Source organism: Stigmatopora argus, chromosome 6, assembly GCF_051989625.1.
Source record: "Stigmatopora argus isolate UIUO_Sarg chromosome 6, RoL_Sarg_1.0, whole genome shotgun sequence".
Lineage (NCBI taxonomy): Eukaryota > Metazoa > Chordata > Actinopteri > Syngnathiformes > Syngnathidae > Stigmatopora > Stigmatopora argus.
Genome location: NC_135392.1, coordinates 5,057,953 through 5,083,511, shown reverse-complemented (window position 1 = coordinate 5,083,511; position 25,559 = coordinate 5,057,953). Strand labels below are relative to the sequence as shown.

Sequence of the window (25,559 nt, the reverse complement as noted above, 5' to 3'; positions counted from 1 at the left end):
CAGGGCGTCCGACGCGGACTTTCCCCGGCTCCCCTCCTCCCGAAGTCCGGGATGGCTTTCCTGGCGAAGCCGACTCCCGGCCGTCCGCCGCTGCTGGACGACACCGTCCCGCTGACGGCCACTATCGAAGCCAGCCAGAACCTGCAGTCCCACACGGTGAGCTTCACCTTTTCTTACCGGTACGACTCAGCCGGGTATGCGGGTCTTGCGTAAAGGCAGGTCGGCGTCCAGCTCGGACGAACGCCCGGGGACGCTTTGGTCTTTCTGCCCGGCAGTAGTTCCGTTGTCGACAATGGGTGTTTCTGGCAGAATTTTCTTATTATTAGCGTGGAAAAAAAGCGCCCCCCTGCTGCTTATGAGAGACTTTTTTTTGCGGTTGAATTACCGCCACAGTGATGAAGCAATTTCCCGGAAGCTTCGCTTAGCAACTCGAGAGGACTTTTAGTGGCGATTGTGACTCGCGGCCCATTGATTTCTGATTGGCGCGAATTCTTCCGGCTTTATTGGGCGATTTTTACACACTTTTGACATGGACCGTGAACGTAACATAAAGAAAATGACGTGTTTTGCATTAAATGTCCCTTGTCCGATGATGGACGCAGGGGGTGGCTGTATGTTGTTGACAACATTTCGCCCGGGGTCAGCTGAGGCTGACAGCTAGCTTAGCATGCTAATGCCAGATGCCATGCTGCTTGTTTTTCTCATTCAGAGATTTCATTTTTTTAAGGAATCAAAGCGGGTGATGATGTCTTATCAGTTTTGTAAAAAAAATAAACGGCACGCCTACTAATGACAGCCAATCAGAAAGCTTCGTTAAAATGGTATGGTTAAGGACATTTCATAACTGATATAGTATCAGTTTTTGTTTTTTATTAATTAGCATAATTTGTTTGCTACCATTAACTCTTTGGCTGCTATTGATTTTGATATACAAACCATGATCATCAGCCCATGATGAGATTCTTAATTGTTTTTCCTTGTGGTGATGTTTATTCTAAATATTTTTTATAGAAATGAAAAGTATTTATTTTTCTAAATTTGGTTTATTCATAGAGTTGTTGATTTAAATAAAAGCAAGAAAAATGTTGGATTTCAGAATTTTATTTTTTCAGGTTGTAAACATATTTCAAAAGCTCAAGAAATAATATAAATCTTTGCATTTTGACATCTTATTTTCCATTTTTAATAAGAAATTGCCCAAAAAAATGTATATTGAATAACTCATTGCCTGCCATGGACAACAATGGACGTCCATTTTACTTGAACTGGGAGGACTGGCTTTGAATCAAAAAAATCCAAAATGTGTTGACTTTCCCCTTTTAAGTTTAAAAGGACGTCAATCACCGTCAATGTCAACAAATGTTTACCTCTTTTGAAATGTATTGCATTTTTTTAAACTTCTGCATCACAAAACTACATTTCTTACTCTCCTTTTATGTCTGTTTTGCTCTCACCAACATAGGAGTACATCATCCGAGTGCGAAGGGGCGTGGCCTCAGAGAACACCTGGCAGGTAGGCCCACCAGTCGACCAATCACAGCTCCGCTTCCGCTAAATGGCGTTTGTGTACCTAGGTCATCCGGCGCTACAGTGATTTTGACGTTCTCAACAACAGTCTGACGGTGAGTTTTTTTTTTTTGTCTTTAATGTACAATTAACATTAAAATTATTCTTAATTCAGATTTAGAGAGCAAAACGGTCTTGGAAAGTGAAACCAATTTTTTTAAGCCGCCATTTCAACTCTGTCCATAAATGATATTGCGTAAAATAAAAATACACACGTTCATAGACGTCATGAATCAGCGCAAGGGTAAAAAAAACACTGATTAATATGTGAAACAAATGACCTTTCGAGGATCCCAGAACAGGATACCGCAGTTTTTTTTTTGCTGAGGCTTTTCCCCCGCTTACTTCCTGTTTCTGGAAGCTGGATCACTGTTTATTTGACATCTCCACATTTAAACCGCCAAGTCTAAGAAAACACATCAACCTTCCTGCGCTCATAAATTTGCAGAGTATGCGTTGTGGTCGTTAGCAAAAGATGTTCGTCTCAAAAACAGCCATTGACAGCAATAGACGTCCAATTTGTCCCCCCTTTTATACGGTGGGTTAATGTAACGCAATTATAAAAAAAATATCATGCAAAAATGTATAAAGAAATAGTATTTTTTTGACACTTGAAACAAACCTTGAAGTCAAAACAGTAAATGTCCAACAAATCTAAACAACAACTAAAATAGCAGATTTTATTGCAAGTTTATTCACTCAATCAGTTTATTTATGTCATATGTACATTATTTAAATAATTTGTTTCCAACCTCATTCGGGTGCACAACAACTGGAAAAAAAAATGTTTTTTTTTTCCTTGCCTTGTTGAAATCGTTTTTTATATGATTATAATGTTGGTTAAATTGGGTGGAGAAAAGACATTTGGTTACTTGCTACGTTTCCGGGGTGTTGGATCCCTTGTTAAGAGCGTTGCGCGCAGGTGTGCGGCATCCAGCTCCCCCTTCCGCCCAAGAAGCTGATCGGCAACATGGATCGGGAGTTCATCGCCGAGAGGCAGCGCGGCCTGCAGGCCTACTTGGACGCCGTTACCCAGCATCCTTTGCTGTGCGCCGCCCTGCCCGTCAAGAAGTTTCTGGACCCCAACAACTACGCTGCGAATTACACAGGTGGCTCTTGATTGTTTTTGGGGCGGAGCTAGTATGCAAATGAGTCATTTGTCAACCAAATATTCATATTTGAAAGTTTTTCCCTCCACAATAAGCATTTAGGACTAATAAATATATTGTTTGAATTCATTTTTTAAATTTGAATATGCATTTTTAAAAATGCTTTACATTTTTTGAATGTGGCGGCCCGGTGAGGCAAGTGGTTTGCGCGTCGGCCTCACAGCTCTGGGGTCCTGGGTTCAAATCCAGGTCACGTCCATCTGTGGAGTTTGCATGCTCTCCCTGGGCTTGCGTGGGTTTCCTCCGGGCACTTCGGTTTCCTCCCACATTCCAAAAAACATGCATGGTCGGCTGATTGGACACTCCAAATTGCCCTTAGGCATGAGTGATTGGTTGTTTGTCTCATTTTGCCCCGCGATTGGCTACCCACCAATTCAGGGTGTCCCCCACCTCTGGCCCGGAGTCAGCTGGGATAGGCTCCAGCACCCCCCGCGACCCTAATAAGGATAAAGCAGTTCAAAAAATGAGATTTCTTATGTGTCTTAAACAAACAATTTTATTTTGTTTTTTCCCTCCAGAGATTGCCCTGCAACAGGTCTCCATGTTCTTCCGCTCGGACCCCAAGTGGGAGGTTCTGGAACCCCTCCGAGACATCGGTACGCCTCCGCCGTCTTGCTAACGGCGTGCTCGTCGGGCGCCGGGATGACACCGATGTTCCTCCCGCAGGTTGGAGGATCAGGAAGAAGTATTTTTTGGTGAAAAACAAAGAGGAAGCCAAGGAGCGCTTCCTGCTCAGCTGGGTCCGTATCGCATTCCCCACTCCTCCAAACGTGGGAGAAACCACGTCATTCAACACCCCTTTACTTGCCCGCAGGTGGACCTGGGCCCCGACAAGTTCTTGTCCGACAAAGACCTGCAGTCCGCCACGAAGCTCCTCGCCGGACTCTCGGTGCGAAAGGGCGCCGCGCGCGACGGGACGGCCTCGCCGTCGCTAACCGTTTGGCCTTTTTTTCCTTGCAGAGTCCCTACTTGTGCCCGCTTTTGTTCTCCAGCACCAGCGAGTCCTCGGCGCTCCTCATCCGACCGTTCAACGAGGCCGGATCTCTGCGGGATCACGTCCGCAAGGCAAGTCGCGCGATGTACGGTTTCCCTGAACGCAGCGTGAGAGTCGTATTGTGGGGGAAAGAGAAGCTAGCTTCGAAAACGGCTTTAGGCTAGTAAACAGGAAGTGAGGAATGTCCCAAAATGGATAGAAAGTGACTCAAAATGAATGGGAAGTGACCTGTTTGTTTATTCATGGCCCCTCAATGAAAATGAATTGGACATCTGCTGCCGTCAATGGTAGCACGGGTTTTAACATTAACACTCTTCGAGTGGAAATTCTTGGTAGTTTTTTTTTTTAACAACGCTACCTTTTTAAAACCATATACAATGGTAACCCTACTTAAATTAATTGATCTCAGAAATGGTTTCGCAATGTGAATATTTTGTAAGTAGAGTCGCATTTTACTTTTAAATGCCCCAATAATCCAAATACAATGTTACCTCAGCGTAAGAACGTCTCCATCCAAAATTTTCAACTTACAAAACGCCCCAATGGGAAAATTTTGTATCCGGAATAGGAAAAAAAAAATCCAATTCTTTCAACAGATTGGGCATTTACTTGGGAAAAATCCAAGTTACGCAACCGCTTGGAGAGCCCATTTGTTTTGTAAGTAGAGGTACCACAGTAGCATAACATATTTTGCCATGGTGTTGTGAAAGGTGAAGCCCAGGGAGAACTACCTGAAAAAATACGGCAACGGCAAGAAGTCTCAGTCTCAGTCGCTGGAGTCGTCTCAACTCAGACTGTACGGTCGACAGATACTGGAAGTAGGTCAACCCACCCCCCATCACGGCGAACTCCACCCACCCGCGCTAAACTCCGCCCATCTGCGTACACCCAGGGGCTGCGACTCCTGCACGACGGCGGCTTTTTTTTCGGCCACCTTCACGCCTCCAACGTGATGGTGGAGCGAGGCGCCTGTCGTCTGACGGACGTGGAAAACGGACTGCTGGGAGTTCCCTCGCCGCTGCGACCCCTCGTCACCCGCTTTAGGAAGATTAACGTAAGTGCAGCTAAATTATTTGAAGATTTGTTGACGCTGTTGAACTAACAATTGTCCAAAAGAGGCGCTTTGCGGGGAATGTTCTCATGGCGGGTCGACTCTCAGCCTGCCCTGTATCCCCCCGGATTTCTTACTTAATGTTATTTGCAATCGGAATATTTTACAAATTCATCGTGATTTGTCTACCAGCCTATCAATCCACTCATCCCACAAATGACCTTAGATGAAAATAATGGTTTGTGCTAACCTTAGCGCCTACGCTACGACTTCAAAGCGGGATAATCGCACATTTTTGTATGTAGACGACGGAGAGCATGGACGTCTTCTGCTTCGGCCATTTGCTCTACGAGATGGCGTGCGGGCGACCGCCCGAAAGCGTCCCCGTAGACGATTTTTCCGACATCAGTAACGTCGCCGTGGGTGAGTAAGCTAACGGCGTGTTGGTACGACGTTTGCCTGGTTTTGCTGATTTTTATTTTATTTTGTTTTTATTTATTTTTATAGTATCGGTGCTGCGGTCCATCTTGTCCAGTGAGGCCTGCAAATCAGGGATGCCCACACTTTTGCAGATCATTCAGACTCCGTGAGTTCTTTTTTTTTCAAATTCTTTCCCTCAGCTTTTATCCTTTCTGATGAGTAAACATTTTGATTCAGTTTTTTCAGAACATCATAAATGAGTGTTTTTGCCTTTTAATTGGGGAAAATATTTTCAAAATGATTACAATTGAGACCACTTACAGTAAAAAAAGAAAAAGCAAAGAATATTTTAAAAAAATATTTAAAGTCTAAAACTACAAAAGATGAAATTCTCAATTAATAATTGTTCACCCTTAAACTCGGATTTTATTTTAATTGTTCCTTATTATTATTATTATTATTTTTTTTTTAAGGATATCCAAACAAGTAAGATTTGTTTCCCTTTTTTCCCAGGCTGTTCGCCGACGTGACGCTACAGCACTCGGAGAAAACACAAATGAGGGTAAACGACGCCGACTTTTCTCATCCCGTCCAATGGGACATAAAGCCAAGTTGACCGCGCTCTCGTGCAGGTTCCGGGCAGGCTGAAGGAAGCCCTGAAGGCGGCCAAGGAACGTCTGGAAAAACGTCTTCAGGAGGAGCAGAAAATGGTGCGTTCAGGGACCCTCGGTGCATCCCGCCGCCATCTCCCTTTTTCAAATTTTATTTTTATTTCCTTACTTTTTTGAAGCTGCACCAGCACCGCCGACTCACCAGAGCGCAATCCCATCACGGTTCTGAAGAGGAGAAGAAGAGGAGGAAGATTCTGGCCAGAAAAGTGCGGCGTCCGCCTTCATTTCCTGTCTTCTTTACAGCCAAATGCAACGTGACAACCTTTTTTTCATAGAAATGCAGACAGTCGACGTTTGAAAATGAAGACGACGTCTCCGTGCGAAACAACAATAACTCTGGTGGGGGTCCTTCATTTTCAGCTGTTTAATTGACTTGAAGAACTGGATAAGCAAAATAACACACAAAATTAAAAATTAAAAGAATAATTTTATTACTGCCAATTCTCTGAATTCAAATAGATTGGACGTCTATCTCTTTCTCACCCGAAGGATAAAACACAGGTCTTTGGTACTGTAATGAAAAGAAGAAAATGTTGTCCATCTTTCTAGGTTCAGGCGCCAGTTCCCCACCCACGTGTCCCTCGTCGCCCACGCCGCCGCCCACGGGTGAGTTTTTGCCTCTCGTCTTCTTAGACTAAACTTTTTGTTTATTTTTATCTCGGACATTCGTGTCAACAACTCTCGCCGAGGGCTAAACCGAGGTCACCGCCGACCTCTCCAAGATGGCCGAGCGCCGTGCGTGTCTCCTTTTACTAAGGCCGCCACTCCAGGCTAGTCTAAAACCGTTTCCAGACGTCGTCAATTACCGTCTTTTCCGGACTATATTCCTAAAACGACTGCACGTTTCTTAGCAAACAGACAAAATAAGCAAGCGCTAATGTAACAACGGCAGTTTTGGGGGGATAACTAAGTAAGGCCCACAAAACAAGCTGTAGGCTGATGAAATGGGGAAAAAAATTAGGCACATAAAATCACAGGTCCATCCAAACTACCAAAATAAAAAGTGCAACTTATAGTCCAGAAAATACAGCCATAACTCACTACCTGATATAGACAAGAATCAACAGCTAAAAAGCGGGCAAGTACACCTTGACTTAGTTATTACATTTTTTTTATTCCTATTTTTTTAATGCAAAAAATGGCAATTTGTGGATTGGTGGTTTAATTGAATTGTGGTCTCTCTCTTTGTCTTCATCCCGTGCATCTCCAATGTAGAGCATGCTTCGTTCTGACCTCGCTTTTGGGGTAAAGTAAACGTTTCTCCTCCGCCTCTCACCCTTCCTCCCCCACGTTAACGTTGGCGATGGTGACGTCCGCACGCGTTTCTGCGACTTCCTTTCCACCTGCTTGGGCTCTCGCCACGGCATGTCGCCTTCTATTTATTTGCCTTATTTCCTTCCATTTGATCTTTTTTTATTGACTTTTTATATTTTTTTTGCTCTGCACTTTATGCAAACATTTTCGGTCTTCCATTGACGAGCATAGACGGGTGGCTGCCATTCGAGTTTTTATTTCATTATTAAGAGCCACACGATTGGACGTCTATCCCTCTCAATGTCACAAAAAGCGGATTAACACCCCCTCCATTTTTGGTTGTTTGCTTAATTGCATCCTGCCAATTTATTGCTTCTATTCTCTCATTGGTCCTCTTCTCCATTCAGGTCTTGTTCTTCCTCCACCGCCTCCTCCGCTGCCCACGCTAGACTCCTCCCCCTGCTCCTCTGTGGCCACACCCCTCCCCAAAGGACGCCCCGCCTTGCTGAGCTCCATCCAGGCCTTCAACAAAGGCAAACTTAAGAAGGCCAGCACCGTAGACCGCAGCCAAGCCGTTTTCTAACCACCATTTCCGTTTATTCTTCTTCTTTTTGGTTTTTGCTTCCTATAAATCCAACTGCTCCTTTTTGATACAAATGCAATTTCCAGATTCCCAGATCCCAACTTGAAATTCTTACCTCAGATCGAAAATATTTGGGAGTCATTTTCATCTTTAGATATGTTTTTTGGGGGGGAAAAACCCTAGAATTTTGGTGAGGGAAGATTTGAAAAAAATATTTTGAGGAAAGAAAAATGTTTATCTTTATATTATATATGCACATTTTTATTCTGGTTAAATATTGTTTGGTGTTTTGGGAAATGCAAATCCAGCTTGTTGGGAAAAATATTTAAAAGATAATACTTGCTTTTTAAAAAATTCTTTAATTTTTTTGTAGTTTCTATTTGTTAAAAAGAAGTAGGCGTAAAATTATATATTTGGTAAGATGAAAATAAATAAGGAACATTTCTTACAGTGCCAACTTATTTGAATAAATGAAAAAAATAGTAATAATTTAAAGATGCAGCATTCAAAAATAAAAAATATTTATTTTTCGTGGACAAAAAAATCCCTCCCAATTTTTTTGATCTCCCAAAGATGAATTATTTTACTGTCCAGTGCTACAAATATTTTCAGGAAAACAATGGATAACAAAAACTTTTTACTACATTGACTAAATCATTTTCAACGTTCTATCCTAAAAAAATGATAATTTTTCTTCATTTATTTCCCAAATGCAGTACAAGCACAAAGCATTGTTTTGACGACAAACATTGACAGCCATTCCAGATTTTCTCCTCAGTCCAATTTTACCCAATCAAAACACATTATGATTATTTAATTGTGCCATTTATGCTTATAATAATCCTTGTTCCTATCGATAAACCTATTTAAGGTTTGCCATGAGGCTTTGTGACATGTTTTTGGTGGAAACCCCAGATCGCTTGAATGTTTGTGGCTGCTTGTCACGCCACGCCCACTTTTCCCCCGCAGCACTTTAATGCAAATTTTATGACTGATCAAGATAAAGCTCCAGTTAACAGTCTTATTTTTTTCTACCCCAATATTTTGACACTAAAGATACAGAGAAATAACGAATATATTGAATTGTGTATTTCTCCAAATTAAATTAGGGGTTACGTCTTTTTCAGTGTCGAGGTAAACTTTTGTATGCAAAATATTTGTTGGGGAGGTTAAATAAAGATGTTCAACTTGTAATGTATGTAATGTGAATGTAAAATATTCCGAGTAGATACTTTATCAATAAAATAATTCATGAACACTTCAGTGTATTTTGTTAAAGAATGGGTCAGTTATTTTATATAGACAGTAAAAATGTTATTTAAAATGAATTTTGATTTACTAATTGCAAAGGTATTTGGCATCTATTTATTGGTAAATTTGATTATTTTAAAACAGTTTGTAAAAAATGCACTTAGACTCTTGCATGTGGAAATGACGTTATTTATTGACTAAACTTTTCTTCCTACTTCCGCAAGGCTGTGCGCATGCGTCCTGATTTTGCGGCCACAGCGTGCCCTTGGAGCATCTAAATAACATACCGCCCCTTTTAACATTTACCCCGCTTCGATTGGTCCAATTCAACTTCCCTTTCTCGGCTCCCTGGTAAAACCTCGGCGTTGATTGGTTGAATTCTCATTTCCCTCATCTTGACCCCACCTCCTCACTTGCCAAAAAAGAGGAGACATTCAAAATGGCGCTGTCCGTGAAGTCCGTTCTCCGCTCCGGAAGGGTACGAAAATGTCCCAAACACGTCAAATATGTCATGTTGTTGTCTACGTTTCATGGTCAATTTTGCCTCTTCCCATAGAATGTCGTGTCGGTGCTTAGGCGGCGGTCCTTTCACAGAAGCGCCCCGGCTGCGGTTCAGGTCAGTGTTAGCAAATAGCATGCTAACGTCACTGCCACTCCTCTAACATATTTTGCCATATATATGGCCACTATAGTGTGATGCATTCTTTGGGATGCTAAAGCTAGTCCTCTCTCTACATATGTTTATTTATTTCCTTTACAACGACATTTTATTGCGATGGAGAGACATGTATGTTGGAAAAGACAGTTTCAAAGTCTTTTAACCTTCTAAGGGACAGTGATTACGCCAGTGGGCAGCGCTTCAAAAATTAGGACCTTTTAATTCAGGTGTGGGCAATCTATTCCACAAAGTGGCGCAGTGGGTGCGGGTTTTCATTCCAACCCATAAAGAGGACCGCTATTCACAATCAGTGGATTGCAGTCAGGTGCTCCTTGTCATCTGTAGAAATCTCATTGGTTAAAGTGCCTTTTCTGGATCGATTGCAACAAAAAACCTGCTCGAGGACCGGTTTGCCCACCCCTGTAATTTAATTATTTATGGGGAAATTAATATTTTGAACAATAAGGATTTTTAAAAATATTTTTATAATAAATGTATATAAAAATTATAGCAAGGACATTTAAAGTGAATTAAAGCCTCAAACAACTTTAAAGTTGTTGGTTTTGTTATGGTGTTTAACTCATTTACTAATGACGTCCAATTCATTTACATTTAATTAAAGAATATTTCGGTAATGAGGGCTTTTTTTTGTCTTTTGCTGACTTTGAAAAAATTCGAAATGATGAACCTTCATAAATATACTTATCAAGAACCCTGTGTTTTGAAGTTTCGAGTTTTAAAATAGCTTGTGCTGCGTTCAGGTGACGGTGCGAGACGCATTGAATCAGGCCTTGGACGAAGAGCTGGAGAGGGACGAGCGCGTCTTCCTGCTGGGGGAGGAAGTGGCGCAGTACGACGGCGCCTACAAAGTCTCTTCTTTTTTTCCTTTTAAATTTAAAATCGTTTTTTTTCCTTTACTCATATTGGTGTATTTTCTTGAATTTTTTTGCTTTGTTTTGCAGGTGAGCCGCGGCTTGTGGAAAAAGTATGGAGACAAACGCATCATTGACACCCCAATTTCTGAGGTGAGCGTCCCATAGCACCTTTAAAAATAACACACACAAAAAACACAAATCGTTTCAAGATCAGCCTCCAAATTGAAAGCATCACCATATTTCTGACCTTTGATCCTTTCTCATGTTATATCAACATCAGTGCAATTTTAAGTCAACCAGTCTCGGCTCTTCTGCCCTCTGTGACCTTTCACCTCACCCCGCTCTAAAATGTAATGTTGCAGATGGGCTTCACGGGCATCGCGGTGGGCGCGGCCATGGCGGGCCTGAGGCCCATCTGCGAGTTCATGACCTTCAACTTCTCCATGCAAGCCATCGACCAGGTCATCAACTCGGCCGCCAAGACCTACTACATGTCGGCGGGGCTGCAGGCCGTGCCCATCGTCTTCCGCGGGCCCAACGGTTCCTCGGCCGGCGTGGCCGCGCAGCACTCGCAGTGCTTCGCCGCATGGTAAGTGGGAAATCTTGGCCCAAAAAACTCATTGGGGGAAACTTTCTCCCCCAAACCAGTGTCATTGGAATAGACGCAAAATTCGTTCCTACTGTGTTCTACTATGGCACAGGTGTCAAAGTGGCGGTCCGGGGGCCAAATCTGGCCCGCCGCATCATTTTATGTGGCCGGAGAAACTATATCGTGAATGCCGACTTTCTGTTTTAGGATCAAATTCCAATGATTATAGGTGTATATTACATTTCCTAATTAATCCCTTTTTGAAACCAATAATTGCAATTTTGAAATCCAATTTCGTGTTTTTAGTTCAAAAAGCATTTTGTAAAATCTATGGTCCGGCCCACGTGAAATCGACTTGATGTTAATGTGGCCCGCGAACCAACACGAGTTCGACACCCTTGTACTATGGGGTGTTTATGCTAAAAGGTTGCAGTTTGTAGTCTGTACATTTCCCACGAATAATCTTGGCTGGACTATGAGCCGCAGGTTTTAATGACAAGGGCTGAAAATGACAGGAATTGTTTCACGCAAAAGTAAACTCCCCCCACCCCAAAAAATGCAAAAATGTTTGGGTTTTGAAGCAAGTTGCTGTCGTTTTTGCACTAGAAAATGAGATGCAACAAACGATTTTTACCTGGAAAGGATTTGTCGGCTATAGAGGCTTTTACATTGAATTAAATGATTTTATTGTCATTATACAAGTATAATGAGATTTAAAGCTTTCACCACATAGTGCACAAATAACAACAGACATTGAACTGTTGGGTGTTTACACCAAAATATATTCAGTTTGTAGACTCTTAACATTCATATAATCCACTGGGGTGTCTTAATGGTCCAAAAAATGACAGTAATTGTACAGTACAAAACTACCCTTAAAAATTTAAAGAAAAAAATGTTAGGCTCTTTAAGAGCTACTGAAAAACAATGTGTTTTTTCACCTGATTCCAATCCTCTTGTTTTTAGGTACGCTCACTGTCCGGGTCTGAAGGTGGTGAGTCCGTGGAACTCCGAGGACGCCAAGGGTCTCCTCAAGGCGGCCATCAGGGACGACAACCCAGGTGGGTGAGACGCCACGTTCGGGGGGGCCGCCACCAATTTTATTAGGAGATGAAAGTCCTCGTTATTATGAAACGGAAGGCATACGTTGCAATATTAGCTTATATTCTGTCGCTTATTTTTTTCACCTGGCGTGAAACGGACGTCGACTTTCTGTTACTTATCGACGCAAAACTACTTTTGGCGTAATATTAGGAACGAAGAGTCGTAATGATATGAGATTAAAGCGGCAGTATTATGAGTCATATGTTTTAATATCCTAGGTAGAACTGGGCGATATGACAAAAATTATCACGAAAAAACAATTAAGTCTATTGATAATTATCACCATAACTAGCATATCTTTTTTTTTCAAATTTGAAACTCCAAACTTCTGTGAATAAGTCAATAAATTACTTTCCTCCTTATTCCAATATGAAAGTAACTACGTTACCTTTATAAGAAAAGAGAATATGTTATATGATGATTTTAAAAAGTATTTTGTTCTGTTGCGCAATGAAGATAAGACAGAGTAAATTAACCTCACATATGGCCATTTACAAAAAAATATATAAAAAAGGTTGGATGAATTGAACCCATTTTTACCTAAGATTACAAGTTTTACATTTTTGCAACGGTTTCAGAAAATTTACATAAAATGGGAAAACATCTTAATATCAGGTAAGAAAAATATTACAGGCTGTCCTCAAATGAGGACAGTGGGTTATGGACATTTTCAATAAAGATGCTCTAATCTAATCTCTTAACTGTTGGTCTGGAACTAGCGTTCATGTCGCAACAGCGCCCCCGTTCTCCATGGTGGTCGGGTGGGGTAATGATAGTTTACAATTAACGAGTTTTTATTATCGCTGTCAAAAATCATTTCACTAATCATCGTTATCGCCCAGCTCTAATTACAGGATTAAAATGGTAATATCAAGAGGTCGTTTCTTTTTGCTTTCTGTAAAGCTCAACTTGTTTAAGGTCTGTATCAACGCAATACTACTTTTGGTGTAATATTAGGAAGAAAAAGGCATGAAATGTCGAGATCAAATTTGCCCTATTATTTGATTGAACTCATATGTTGTCATATTACAGGATTATAGTCGCTTCTTTTTGAAGCAGAGGTTGTTTGGTTTCAAGCCTTTGGGTTTATTTGGGAGGGAAAAAAGTGGTAGAATGCGAAGCCCAAGTTGTAGACAAAAGGGTACGAGGCATTTAACGGGACTTCCGTCTGTCCGCCAGTGGTCTTCCTGGAGAACGAGCTGATGTACGGCGTCCCCTTCGACATGTCGGACGAGGCGCAGTCCAAAGACTTCACCGTCCCCATCGGCAAGGCCAAGGTGGAGAGGTCGGGTAGCCACGTCACCGTGGTGTCGCACTCCCGCTACGTGGGACACTGCTTGGACGCCGCCGCCGTTCTGGCCAAGGAGGGAATCGAGTGTGAGGTAAACCACCCCCGGCTCACTTGCGCTTGATTTTGAGGCATTTTTGTTTTGTTTTGGGACCACTTGCTATGTAAGTGTTAGGGCCATTTGAGGAAGTGGCTCCAAATTCTAAGAAAGTGAGCCACAAGTGCCTCAAAACCAATGAGAAGTGACCCAGAAAAGTCAATTGGAGTCGTTTTTCTTGAGCAGAGCATAGTATAGCAAGGCTTTTTTCTTCAATAAACGACATAGTATAGTAAGGCTTTTTTATTCCAAAAACGACATAGTATAGTAAGGCTTTTTTCGTCAAAAACAACAAAGTATAGTAAGGCTTTTTTCGTCAAAAAACGACATAGTATAGTAAGGCTTTTTTCGCAAAAAAATGACATAGTATAGTAAGGCTTTTTTCGTCAAAAAAACAAAATAGTATAGTAAGGCTTTTTGCGCAAAAAAACGACATAGTATAGTAAGGCTTTTTTTGTCCAAAACTGACATAGTATAGTAAGGCTTTTATCGTCCAAAACTGACATTAGTATAGTAAGGCTTTTTTCGTCAAAAAAACAAAATAGTATAGTAAGGCTTTTTGCGCAAAAAAATGACAGTATAGTAAGGCTTTTTTCGTCAAAAACAACAAAGTATAGTAAGGCTTTTTTCGACAAAAAAACAAAATAGTATAGTAAGGCTTTTTTCGCAAAAAAATGACATAGTATAGTAAGGTTTTTTTCTTCCAAAAAACGACATAGTATAGTAAGGCTTTTTTCTTCCAAAAAACGACATAGTATAGTAAGGCTTTTTTCGTCCAAAACTGACATAGTATAGTAAGGCTTTTTTCGTCAAAATAAACGACATAGTATAGTAAGGCTTTTTTCTTCCAAAAAACGACATAGTATAGTAAGGCTTTTTTCTTCCAAAACTGACATAGTATAGTAAGGCTTTTTTCGTCAAAAAAAACGACATAGTATAGTAAGGCTTTTTTTGCAAAAAAACCCCACATAGTATAGTAAGGCTTTTTTCTTCAAAAAATGACATAGTATAGTAAGGCTTTTTTCTTCAAAAAACGACATAGTATAGTAAGGCTTTTTTCGACAAAAAAACAAAATAGTATAGTAAGGCTTTTTTTGCAAAAAAATGACATAGTATAGTAAGGCTTTTTTCTTCCAAAAAACGACATAGTATAGTAAGGCTTTTTTCTTCCAAAAAACGACATAGTATAGTAAGGCTTTTTTCTTCCAAAAAACGACATAGTATAGTAAGGCTTTTTTCGTCAAAAAAACAAAATAGTATAGTAAGGCTTTTTTCGTCAAAAAAACAAAATAGTATAGTAAGGCTTTTTTCTTCCAAAACTGACATAGTATAGTAAGGCTTTTTTTGCAAAAAAAACCCACATAGTATAGTAAGGCTTTTTTTCTTCACAAAATGACAGTATAGTAAGGCTTTTTTATTCAAAAAACAACATAGTATATAGTAAGGGTTTTTTCGTCAAAAAAAACAATAGTATAGTAAGGCTTTTTTCGCAAAAAAATGACATAGTATAGTAAGGCTTTTTTTCCTAAAAAAAAATGACAGTATAGTAAGGCTTTTTTCTTCAAAAAACGACATAGTATAGTAAGGCTTTTTTATTCAAAAAACGACATAGTATAGTAAGGCTTTTTTATTAAAAAAACGACATAGTATAGTAAGGCTTTTTTCGTCAAAAAACAACAAAGTATAGTAAGGCTTTTTTCGACAAAAAAACAAAATAGTATAGTAAGGCTTTTTTCTTCCAAAAAACGACATGGTGTAGTAAGGCTTTTTTCGTCCAAAACTGACATAGTATAGTAAGGCTTTTTTCGTCAAAAAACAAAATAGTATAGTAAGGCTTTTTTCTTCCAAAAAACGACATAGTATAGAAAGGCTTTTTTCTTCCAAAACTGACATAGTATAGTAAGGCTTTTTTCGTCAAAAAAAACGACATAGTATAGTAAGGCTTTTTTTGCAAAAAAAAACCCACATAGTATAGTAAGGCTTTTTTATTCAAAAAACGACATAGTATAGTAAGGCTTTTTTCGTCAAAAAACAAAGTATAGTAAGGCTTTTTTCGTCAAAAAAACAAAATAGTATAGTAAGGCTTTTTTCGCAAAAAAATGACATAGTATAGTAAGGCTTTTTTCTTCCAAAAAATGACATAGTATAGTAAGGCTTTTTTCTTCCAAAAAACGACATAGTATAGTAAGGCTTTTATCGTCCAAAACTGACATAGTATAGTAAGGCTTTTTTCATCAAAAAAACAAAATAGTATAGTAAGGCTTTTTGCGCAAAAAAATGACATAGTATAGTAAGGCTTTTTGCGCAAAAAAATGACATAGTATAGTAAGGCTTTTTTCTTCCAAAAAACGACATAGTATAGTAAGGCTTTTTTCTTCCAAAACTGACATAGTATAGTAAGGCTTTTTTTGCAAAAAAAAAACCCACATAGTAAGGCTTTTTTCTTCAAAAAATGACATAGTATAGTAAGGCTTTTTTTATTCAAAAAACGACATAGTATAGTAAGGCTTTTTTCGCAAAAAAATGACATAGTATAGTAAGGCTTTTTTTTCCCAAGTAAGGTGAGTAAGTGAGTTTGATTCCACTCTTTGCAATTCTCAAATTGTTTATTGAGGTAATGAAAAGGATAAATATAACTTCCAATCACATCATTTCAGAAGTCACTGTGGTCCAGTGGCAAAGACAATGGGTCAGACAGACCTCAAGTTACTGGATTTGACTGTGGGAGACTGGGGTTCGAATCCCGCTCTCGTTTGACTAATCACTACACTAGTAGTTCAGTAAATGGGTAATCCTTTTTTCATTCAAATAAAGACTTAGTCATTTTTTTCAGCAAAACAATATTTCCGGTCAGCCTTCGGCTGACCGGAAGACAGTTGGGAGGGGGGATCCCTGGTGGTGTTCGACAGTCGGCCTTCGGCCGACTGCCGACACCATACAGTCGTTGACTGGCGACACCGGGACGTGAACCCTCGACACCCACGTCGCAGGCAGGTGACTTACCCACTACACCACGAGGCGGCCCGCCTATACATGATTGGAAGTTATATTTATCCTTTTCATTACCTAAATAAACAATTTGAGAATTGCAAAGAGTGGAATTGAACTCATTCCTGATTTGAACTTGAGTCCACCTGAAGTTCTGACCCATTGTCTTTGCCACTGGACCACAGGGACTTCTGAAAGTTTCAGTTTCTTATACATAAATCTCTCTCTCTCTACAGTACTGTACATATTCTCTCCATTTTATTAAATGTTTTTTTTTTCAGTACAAACCAATGTGTGTTACTTATACAAGCCTTAAACATACAAATGCACTTATATAAACCTTCAATATACTTATATCAGCCTTAAACATAAATTATAATACAAAATATAGCACTGAATCAACTTACAAACAAATTCAACTTATGAACAATCGCTCGGAACCAATTGCGTTCGTAAGTAGGGGAGCGTCTGCAGTATAGTAAGGCTTTTTTCTTCAAAAAAATGACATAGTATAGTAAGGCTTTTTTCTTCAAAAAAAATGACATAGTATAGTAAGGCTTTTTTCGTCAAAAACTGACATAGTATAGTAAGGCTTTTTTCGCAAAAAAAACGACATAGTATAGTAAGGCAATTTCAAACGATGGCTTGTTTGTGGATCAGGTGATCAACCTGCGCACCATCCGGCCCATGGACGTGGAGAGCATCGAGGCCAGCGTGATCAAGACCAACCACTTGGTGACGGTGGAAGGCGGCTGGCCGCAATTCGGCGTTGGCGCCGAAATCTGCGCCCGGATCATGGAAGGTAGGAACCAGCTCCACCCCTCCCGTCACTTAAAAGAAGATCAATTCCAGCATTTTTTCTTTTAAATGTATTGTTTAAGCACATTTTGTACAATTTTCGAGCGCATATGCAAACACATTGACCAAGCGAGCGAAGCAAGTAAACGCCCGCATTTGTCTCTCACAGGTCCAGCGTTCAACTATTTGGACGCTCCGGCTACCCGAGTGACGGGCGTGGACATCCCCATGCCTTACGCCAAAATCCTGGAGGACAACAGCGTCCCTCAGATCAAGGACATCATCTTCTCCATCAAGAAGACACTAAACGTATGAAGGAAAACACCATTGTGATGATTTTTGACATTTAAAAAAAATGTACATATACAGTCCGAGGTTCCCAGAAAACATTGCCTACTTCCTCCTCTTCGCAATAAGACAACCCACCTTACATGTTAATCCTTCGACATATTTATTAGGTCATTTGTTTGTTTTGTCCTGAAACAAAGATGACGACAGGAAGTAACGTGTTTTCTGCTTCTGTGTGGAAAGTGTTGCTCACTGTATCTTACTGTTACCCAAATTAAAGAAAAAATAAAAACTCCTGTTTTGTTTGTGACGTTAATTTCGAAGACATTTTACATAGCTGCTTTTACGAAAAAAAGCCTTACTATACTATGTGGTTTTTTTGCGAAAATTAGCCTTAATATACTATGTCATTTTTGCGAGAGAAAAAAAGCCTTACTATATACTATGTCATTTTTTAAGAAAAAGCTTCACTTATACTATGTCGTTTTTGCGGAAAAAAAGCCTTACTATAGTCATTTTTTTGGCGAAAAAAGCCTTAATATACTGTCGTTATTTGCGAAATAAAAAAGCCTTACTATACTATGTTGTTTTGTACGAAAAAAAATCCTAACTATACTATGTCGTTTTTAAGGAAAAAAAGCCATACTATACTATGTTGTTTTTTGCGAGAAAAAGCCTTACTATACTATGTCGTTTTTTGCAATAAAAAGCCTTGCTATACTATGTCGTTTTTTACGAGAAAAAAAAGCCTTAATATACTATGTCGTTTTTTGAAGAAAAAATGCCTTACTATACTATGTCGTTTTTTTTTTGCGAAAAAAAGCCTTACTATACTATGTCGTTTTTTTTTTTACAAAAAAAAAGCCTTACTATACCATGTCGTTTTTTGCAAAAAAAGCCTTACTATACTATGTCGTTTTTGGCGAAAAAAAAGCCTTACTATACTATGTCGTTTTTTGCGAAAAAAAGCCTTACTATACTATGTCGTTTTTTTGCGAAAAAAAGCCTTACTATACTATGTCGGTTTTTTTACGAAAAAAGCCTTACTATACTATTTCGTTTTTTACAAAAAAAAAAGCCTTACTATAGTATGTCGTTTTTTTACAAAAAAGCCTTACTATACTATGTCATTTTTTACGAATAAAAGCCTTACTATACTATGTCGTTTTTTACGAATAAAAGCCTTACTATACTATGTCGTTTTTTAACGAAAAAAAGCCTTACTATATTATGTCATTTTTTACGAATAAAAGCCTTACTATACTATGTCGTTTTTTACGAAAAAAGCCTTACTATACTATGTCGTTTTTTGAAGAAAAAAGCCATACTATACTATGTTGTTTTTTGCGAGAAAAAGCCTTACTATACTATGTTGTTTTTTTGCAATAAAAAGCCTTGCTATACTGTCGTTTTTACGAGAAAAAAAAAGCCTTACTATACTATGTCGTTTTTTGAAGAAAAAAGCCATACTATACTATGTTGTTTTTTGCGAAAAAAAGCCTTACTATACTATGCCGTTTTTTGCAATAAAAAGCCTTACTATACTATGTTGTTTTTCGCAAAAAAAGCCTTACTATACTATGTCGTTTTATACGAATAAAAGCCTTACTATACTATGTCGTTTTTTCACGAAAAAAAAGCCATACTATACTATGTTGTTTTTTACCAAAAAAAGCCTTACTATAGTATGTTGTTTTTTGCAAAAAGCCTTACTATACTATTTCGTTTTTTACGAATAAAAGCCTTACTATACTATGTCGTTTTTTGCAAAAAAAGCCTTATTATACTGTCGTTTTTTACGAAAAAATGCCTTACTATACTATGTCGTTTTTTGCAAAAAAAGCCTTACTATACTGTCGTTAATACGAAAAAAAGCCTTACTATACTATGTCGTTTTTTGCGAAAAAAAGCCTTACTATACTATGTCGTTTTTTTACGAATAAAATCCTTACTATACTATGTCGTTTTTTTTACGAAAAAAGCCTTACTATACTATTTCGTTTTTTACAAAAAAAGCCTTACTATAGTATGTCGTTTTTACAAAAAAAAGCCTTACTATACTATGTCATTTTTTAGAAATAAAAGCCTTACTATACTATGTCGTTTTTTTACGAAAAAAAGCCTTACTATACTATGTCGTTTTTACGAATAAAAGCCTTACTATACTATGTCGTTTTTTACGAAAAAAAGCCTTACTATACTATGTCGTTTTTTGAAGAAAAAAGCCATACTATACTATGTTGTTTTTTGCGAAAAAAAAGCCTTACTATACTATGTCGTTTTTTTACGAAAAAAAGCCTTACTATACTATGTCGTTTTGTACGAAAAAAAATCCCAACTATACTATGTCGTTTTTTGAAGAAAAAAGCCATACTATACTATGTGGTTTTTTGCGAGAAAAAGCCTTACTATACTATGCCGTTTTTTGCAATAAAAAGCCGTGCTATACTATGTCGTTTTTTACGAGAAAAAAAAGCCTTACTATACTATGTCGTTTTTTGAAGAAAAAAGCCATACTATACTATGTTGTTTTTTTGCGAAAAAAAAAGCCTTACTATACTATGCCGTTTTTTGCAATAAAAAGCCGTGCTATACTATGTCGTTTTTTACGAAAAAAAAAGCCTTACTATACTATGTCATTTTTTGAAGAAAAAAGCCATACTATACTGTTGTTTTTTTGGGGAAAAAAAGCCTTACTATACTATGCCGTTTTTTGCGAAAAAATGCCTTACTATACTATGTCGTTTTTTTGCTAAAAAAGCCTTACTATACTATGTCGTTTTTACGAGAAAAAAGCCTTACTATAGTATGTTGTTTTATACGAATAAAAGCTTTACTATACTATGTCGTTTTTTTACGAAAAAAAGCCATACTATACTATGTTGTTTTTTACCGAAAAAAAGCCTTACTATACTGTCGTTTTTTTGCGAAAAAAAAAGCCTTACTATACTATGTCGTTTTTTTACGAATAAAAGCCTTACTATACTATGTCGTTTTTTGCAATAAAAAGCCCTACTATACTATGTCGTTTTTACAAAAAAAAAGCCTTACTATACTATGTCGTTTTTTGCGAAAAAAAGCCTTACTATAGTATGTCGTTTTTTACGAATAAAATCCTTACTATACTATGTCGTTTTTTTACGAAAAAAAGCCTTACTATATTATGTCATTTTTTATGAAAAAAAGCCTTACTATACTATGTAGTTTTTTACGAAAAAAAGCCTTACTATACTATGTCGTTTTTTTACGAAAAAAAGCCTTACTATACTATGTTGTTTTTTGAAGAAAAAAGCCATACTATACTATGCCATTTTTTTGCGAAAAAAAGCCTTACTATACTATGTCGTTTTTTTGCTAAAAAAGCCTTACTATACTGTGTCGTTTTTTGGAGAAAAAAGCCATACTATACTATGTTGTTTTTTGCGAAATAAAAGCCTTACTATACTATGCCGTTTTTTGCAATAAAAAGCCTTACTATACTATGCCGTTTTTTTGCGAAAAAAAGCCTTACTATACTATGTCGTTTTTTACGAAAAAAAGCCTTACTATACCACGTCGTTTTTTGAAGAAAAAAGCCATACTATACTATGCCGTTTTTTGCGAAAAAAAGCCTTACTATACTATGTCGTTTTTTGAAGAAAAAAGCCATACTATACTATGTTGTTTTTTGCGAAAAAAAAGCCTTACTATACTATGTCGTTTTTTGCGAAAAAAAGCCTTACTATACTGTCATTTTTTACGAATAAAAGCCTTACTATACAATGTCGTTTTTTGCAAAAAAAAAGCCTTACTATACAATGTCGTTTTTTTGCAAAAAAAAAGCCTTACTATACTACGCCGTCTTTTTACGAATAAAAGCCTTACTATACTATGTCGTTTTTTGCAAAAAAAAAAAGCCTTACTATACTATGTCGTTTTTTATAAATAAAAGCCCTACTATAAGTATGTCGTTTTTTGCCCAAAAAAAAGCCTTATACTATGTCGTCTTTTTACGAATAAAATCCTTACTATACTATGTCGTTTTTACGAGAGAAAAAAAGCCTTACTATACTATGTCGTTTTTTTTACGAAAAAAAGCCTTACTATACTATGTCGTTTTGTACGAAAAAAAATCCCAACTATACTATGTCGTTTTTACGAGAAAAACAAAGCCTTACTATAGTATGTTGTTTTTCGCAAAAAAAGCCTTACTATACTATGTCGTTTTATACGCATAAAAGCCTTACTATACTATTATCGTTTTTTTACGAAAAAAAAGCCATACTATACTATGTTGTTTTTTGCGAAAAAAAAGCCTTACTATAGTATGTCGTTTTTTGCAAAAAGCCTTACTATACTATGTCGTTTTTTTACGAATAAGCCTTACTATACTATGTCGTTTTTTGCAAAAAAAGCCTTACTATACTGTCGTTTTTTTACGAAAAAAAGCCTTACTATACTATGTCGTTTTTTGCGAAAAAAAGCCTTACTATACTATGTCGTTTTTTTACGAATAAAATCCTAACTATACTATGTTGTTTTTTGAAGAAAAAAGCCATACTATACTATGTTGTTTTTTGCGAGAAAAAGCCTTACTATACTATGTCATTTTTTGCAATAAAAAGCCTTGCTATACTATGTCGTTTTTTACGAGAAAAAAAAGCCTTACTATACTATGTCGTTTTTTGAAGAAAAAAGCCATACTATACTATGTTGTTTTTTTGCGAAAAAAAAAGCCTTACTATACTATGCCGTTTTTTGCAATAAAAAGCCTTGCTACACTATGTCGTTTTTTTACGAAAAAAAAAGCCTTACTATACTATGTAATTTTTTTAAGAAAAAAGCCATACTATACAGTTGTTTTTTGGGGGGAAAAAAGCCTTACTATACTATGCCGTTTTTTGCGAAAAAAAGCCTTACTATACTATGTCGTTTTTTTGCTAAAAAAGCCTTACTATACTATGTCGTTTTTTTGCTAAAAAAGCCTTACTATACTAGGTCGTTTTTACGAGAAAAAAAAGCCTTACTATAGTATGTTGTTTTATACGAATAAAAGCCTTACTATACTGTCGTTTTTTACGAAAAAAAAAGCCATACTATACTATGTTGTTTTTTACCGAAAAAAAGCCTTACTATACTGTCGTTTTTTTCGAAAAAAAAAAGCCTTACTATACTGTGTCGTTTTTTTGCAATAAAAAGCCCTACTATACTATGTCGTTTTTACAAAAAAAAAGCCTTACTATACTATGTCGTTTTTTGCGAAAAAAAACATTACTATACTATGTCGTTTTTTGCGAAAAAAAGCCTTACTATACTATGTCGTTTTTTTACGAATAAAATCCTTATTATACTATGTCGTTTTTTTTACGAAAAAAGCCTTACTATACTATTTCGTTTTTTACAAAAAAAAAGCCTTACTATAGTATGTCGTTTTTTTACAAAAAAAAAGCCTTACTATACTATGTCATTTTTTACGAATAAAAGCCTTACTATACTATGTCGTTTTTTACGAAAAAAAGCCTTACTATACTATGTCGTTTTTTGAAGAAAAAAGCCATACTATACTATGTTGTTTTTTTTGCGAGACAAAGCCTTAATATACTGTCATTTTTTGCAATAAAAAGCCTTGCTATACTATGTCGTTTTTTACGAGAAAAAAAAAGCCTCACTATACTATGTCGTTTTCTGAAGAAAAAAGCCATACTATACTATGTTGTTTTTTGCGAAAAAAAAAGCCTTACTATACTATGCCGTTTTTTGCAACAAAAAGCCTTGCTATACTATGTCGTTTTTTACAAAAAAAGCCTTACTATACTATGTCATTTTTTGAAGAAAAAAGCCATACTATACTGTTGTTTTTTGCGGAAAAAAAGCCTTACTATACTATGCCGTTTTTTTGCGAAAAAAAGCCTTACTATACTATGTCGTTTTTTTGCTAAAAAAGCCTTACTATACTATGTCGTTTTTACGAGAGAAAAAAAAGCCTTACTATAGTATGTTGTTTTTCGCAAAAAAAGCCTTACTATACTATGTTGTTTTATACGAATAAAAGCCTTACTATACTATGTTGTTTTTTACCGAAAAAAAAGCCTTACTATACTGTCGTTTTTTTGCGAAAAAAAAGCCTTACTATACTATGTCGTTTTTTTACGAATAAAAGCCTTACTATACTATGTCGTTTTTTGCAATAAAAAGCCCTACTATACTATGTCGTTTTTACAAAAAAAGCCTTACTATAGTATGTCGTTTTTTGCAAAAAGCCTTACTATACTATGTCGTTTTTTGCAAAAAAAAGCCTTACTATACTATGTCATTTTTTGCAATAAAAAGCCCTAATATACTATGTCGATTTTACAAAAAAAGCCTTACATTAGTATGTCGTTTTTTGCAAAAAGCCTTACTATACTATGTCGTTTTTTACGAATAAAAGCCTTACCATACTATGTCGTTTTTTGCAAAAAAAATTCTTACTATACTGTCGTTTTTTACGAAAAAAAGCCTTACTATACTATGTCGTTTTTTGCGAGAAAAAAAAGCCTTACTATACTATGTCGTTTTTTACGAATAAAAGCCTTACTATACTATGTCGTTTTTTACGAAAAAAAGCCTTACTATACTATGTCGTTTTTTACGAATAAAAGCCTTACTATACTATGTCGTTTTTTACGAAAAAAAGCCTTACTATACTATGTCGTTTTTTGCAAAAAAAGCCTTACTATACTATGTCGTTTTTTGCAAAAAAAAAAAGCCTTACTATACTATGTCGTTCTTACGAGAAAAAAAAGCCTTACTATACTATGTTGTTTTTGGCGAAAAAAAAAGCCTTACTATACTATGTCGTTTTTTACGAATAAAAGCCTTACTATACTATGTCTTTTTTTTACGAAAAAAAGCCTTACTATACTATGTCGTTTTTTGCAAAAAAAGCCTTACTATACTATGTCGTTCTTACGAGAAAAAAAAGCCTTACTATACTGTCGTTTTTTTGCAGAAAAAAGCCTTACTATACTATGTCGTTTTTTTACGAATAAAAGCCTTACTATACAATGTCGTTTTTTGCAAAAAAAAGCCTTACTATACTACGTCGTCTTTTTACGAATAAAAGCCTTACTATACTATGTCGTTTTTATGAGAAAAAAAGCCTTACTATACTATGTCGTTTTTACAAAAAAAAAGCCTTACTATACTATGTCGTTTTTTGCAAAAAAAAAAGCCTTACTATACTATGTCGTTTTTTATAAATAAAAGCCCTACTATAAGTATGTCGTTTTTTGCCCAAAAAAAAGCCTTAATATACTATGTCGTCTTTTTACGAATAAAATCCTTACTATACTATGTCGTTTTTACGAGAGAAAAAAAGCCTTACTATACTATGTCGTTTTTTTACGAAAAAAAGCCTTACTATACTATGTCGTTTTCACGAAAAAAAGCCTTACTATACTATGTCGTTTTTGGCGGGAAAAAAAGCCTTACTATACTATGTCGTTTTTTCCGAATAAAAGCCTTACTATACTATGTCTTTTTTTACGAAAAAAAACCCTTACTATACTATGTCGTTTTTTGCAAAAAAAGCCTTACTATACTATGTCGTTCTTACGAGAGAAAAAAAGCCTTACTATACTATGTCGTTTTTACGAGAAAAAAAGCCTTACTATACTATGTCATTTTTTACGAAAAAAAAGCCTTACTATACTATGTCATTTTTTGCAAAAAAAAAGCCTTACTATACTATGTCGTTTTTTATAAATAAAAGCCTTACTATAAGTATGTCGTTTTTTTGCCAAAAAAAAAAAGCCTTAATATACTATGTCGTCTTTTTACGAATAAAATCCTTACTATACTGTCGTTTTTACGAGAGAAAAAAAGCCTTACTATACTATGTCGTTTTTTTACAAAAAAAAAAAGCCTTACTATACTATGTCGTTTTTTTACGAAT

At 36.9% G+C, this 25,559-nt stretch overlaps 2 protein-coding genes across 3 annotated transcripts; both read left to right on the top strand.

Moving 5' to 3' along the window:
• The first annotated feature begins 12 nt into the window (after nt 1–12).
• Nucleotides 13–8,966, top strand: pxk (PX domain containing serine/threonine kinase). Of its 2 annotated transcripts, XM_077602581.1 has the most exons (19): nt 13–156; nt 1,463–1,513; nt 1,575–1,622; nt 2,489–2,675; nt 3,254–3,331; nt 3,402–3,475; nt 3,550–3,624; nt 3,696–3,800; nt 4,440–4,547; nt 4,622–4,783; nt 5,086–5,203; nt 5,288–5,366; nt 5,714–5,762; nt 5,833–5,910; nt 5,991–6,077; nt 6,147–6,210; nt 6,421–6,477; nt 7,087–7,116; nt 7,533–7,681. In XM_077602581.1, exons 1-18 carry the CDS (start codon nt 52–54, stop codon nt 7,101–7,103), a joined length of 1,542 nt encoding a protein of 513 aa, XP_077458707.1. In that variant the 5' UTR covers nt 13–51; the 3' UTR covers nt 7,104–7,116; nt 7,533–7,681. The 2 variants fall into 2 exon arrangements, with proteins under 2 accessions (XP_077458707.1, XP_077458706.1); XM_077602580.1 differs by lacking the exon at nt 7,087–7,116 and having other exon boundaries at nt 7,533–8,966.
• A 361-nt stretch (nt 8,967–9,327) lies between these two features.
• Nucleotides 9,328–17,933, top strand: pdhb (pyruvate dehydrogenase E1 subunit beta). The gene is made up of 9 exons (XM_077603789.1): nt 9,328–9,437; nt 9,516–9,575; nt 10,379–10,486; nt 10,580–10,642; nt 10,855–11,081; nt 12,048–12,142; nt 13,365–13,567; nt 17,219–17,360; nt 17,526–17,933. Exons 1-9 carry the CDS (start codon nt 9,399–9,401, stop codon nt 17,669–17,671), a joined length of 1,083 nt encoding a protein of 360 aa, XP_077459915.1. The 5' UTR covers nt 9,328–9,398; the 3' UTR covers nt 17,672–17,933.
• Nucleotides 17,934–25,559: the final 7,626 nt, after the last annotated feature.

Coding starts and splice junctions, on each gene's coding strand:
- pxk (XM_077602580.1), top strand. CDS start 52: ATGGCTTTCCTGGCGAAGCCGACTCCCGGCCGTCCGCCGCTGCTGGAC. Junction 4,784..5,085: donor CCCGCTTTAGGAAGATTAAC/GTAAGTGCAGCT, acceptor TTTTGTATGTAG/ACGACGGAGAGCATGGACGT. Junction 6,211..6,420: donor GCGAAACAACAATAACTCTG/GTGGGGGTCCTT, acceptor CCATCTTTCTAG/GTTCAGGCGCCAGTTCCCCA.
- pdhb (XM_077603789.1), top strand. CDS start 9,399: ATGGCGCTGTCCGTGAAGTCCGTTCTCCGCTCCGGAAGG. Junction 10,487..10,579: donor AGTACGACGGCGCCTACAAA/GTCTCTTCTTTT, acceptor TTTGTTTTGCAG/GTGAGCCGCGGCTTGTGGAA. Junction 17,361..17,525: donor CTGCGCCCGGATCATGGAAG/GTAGGAACCAGC, acceptor TGTCTCTCACAG/GTCCAGCGTTCAACTATTTG.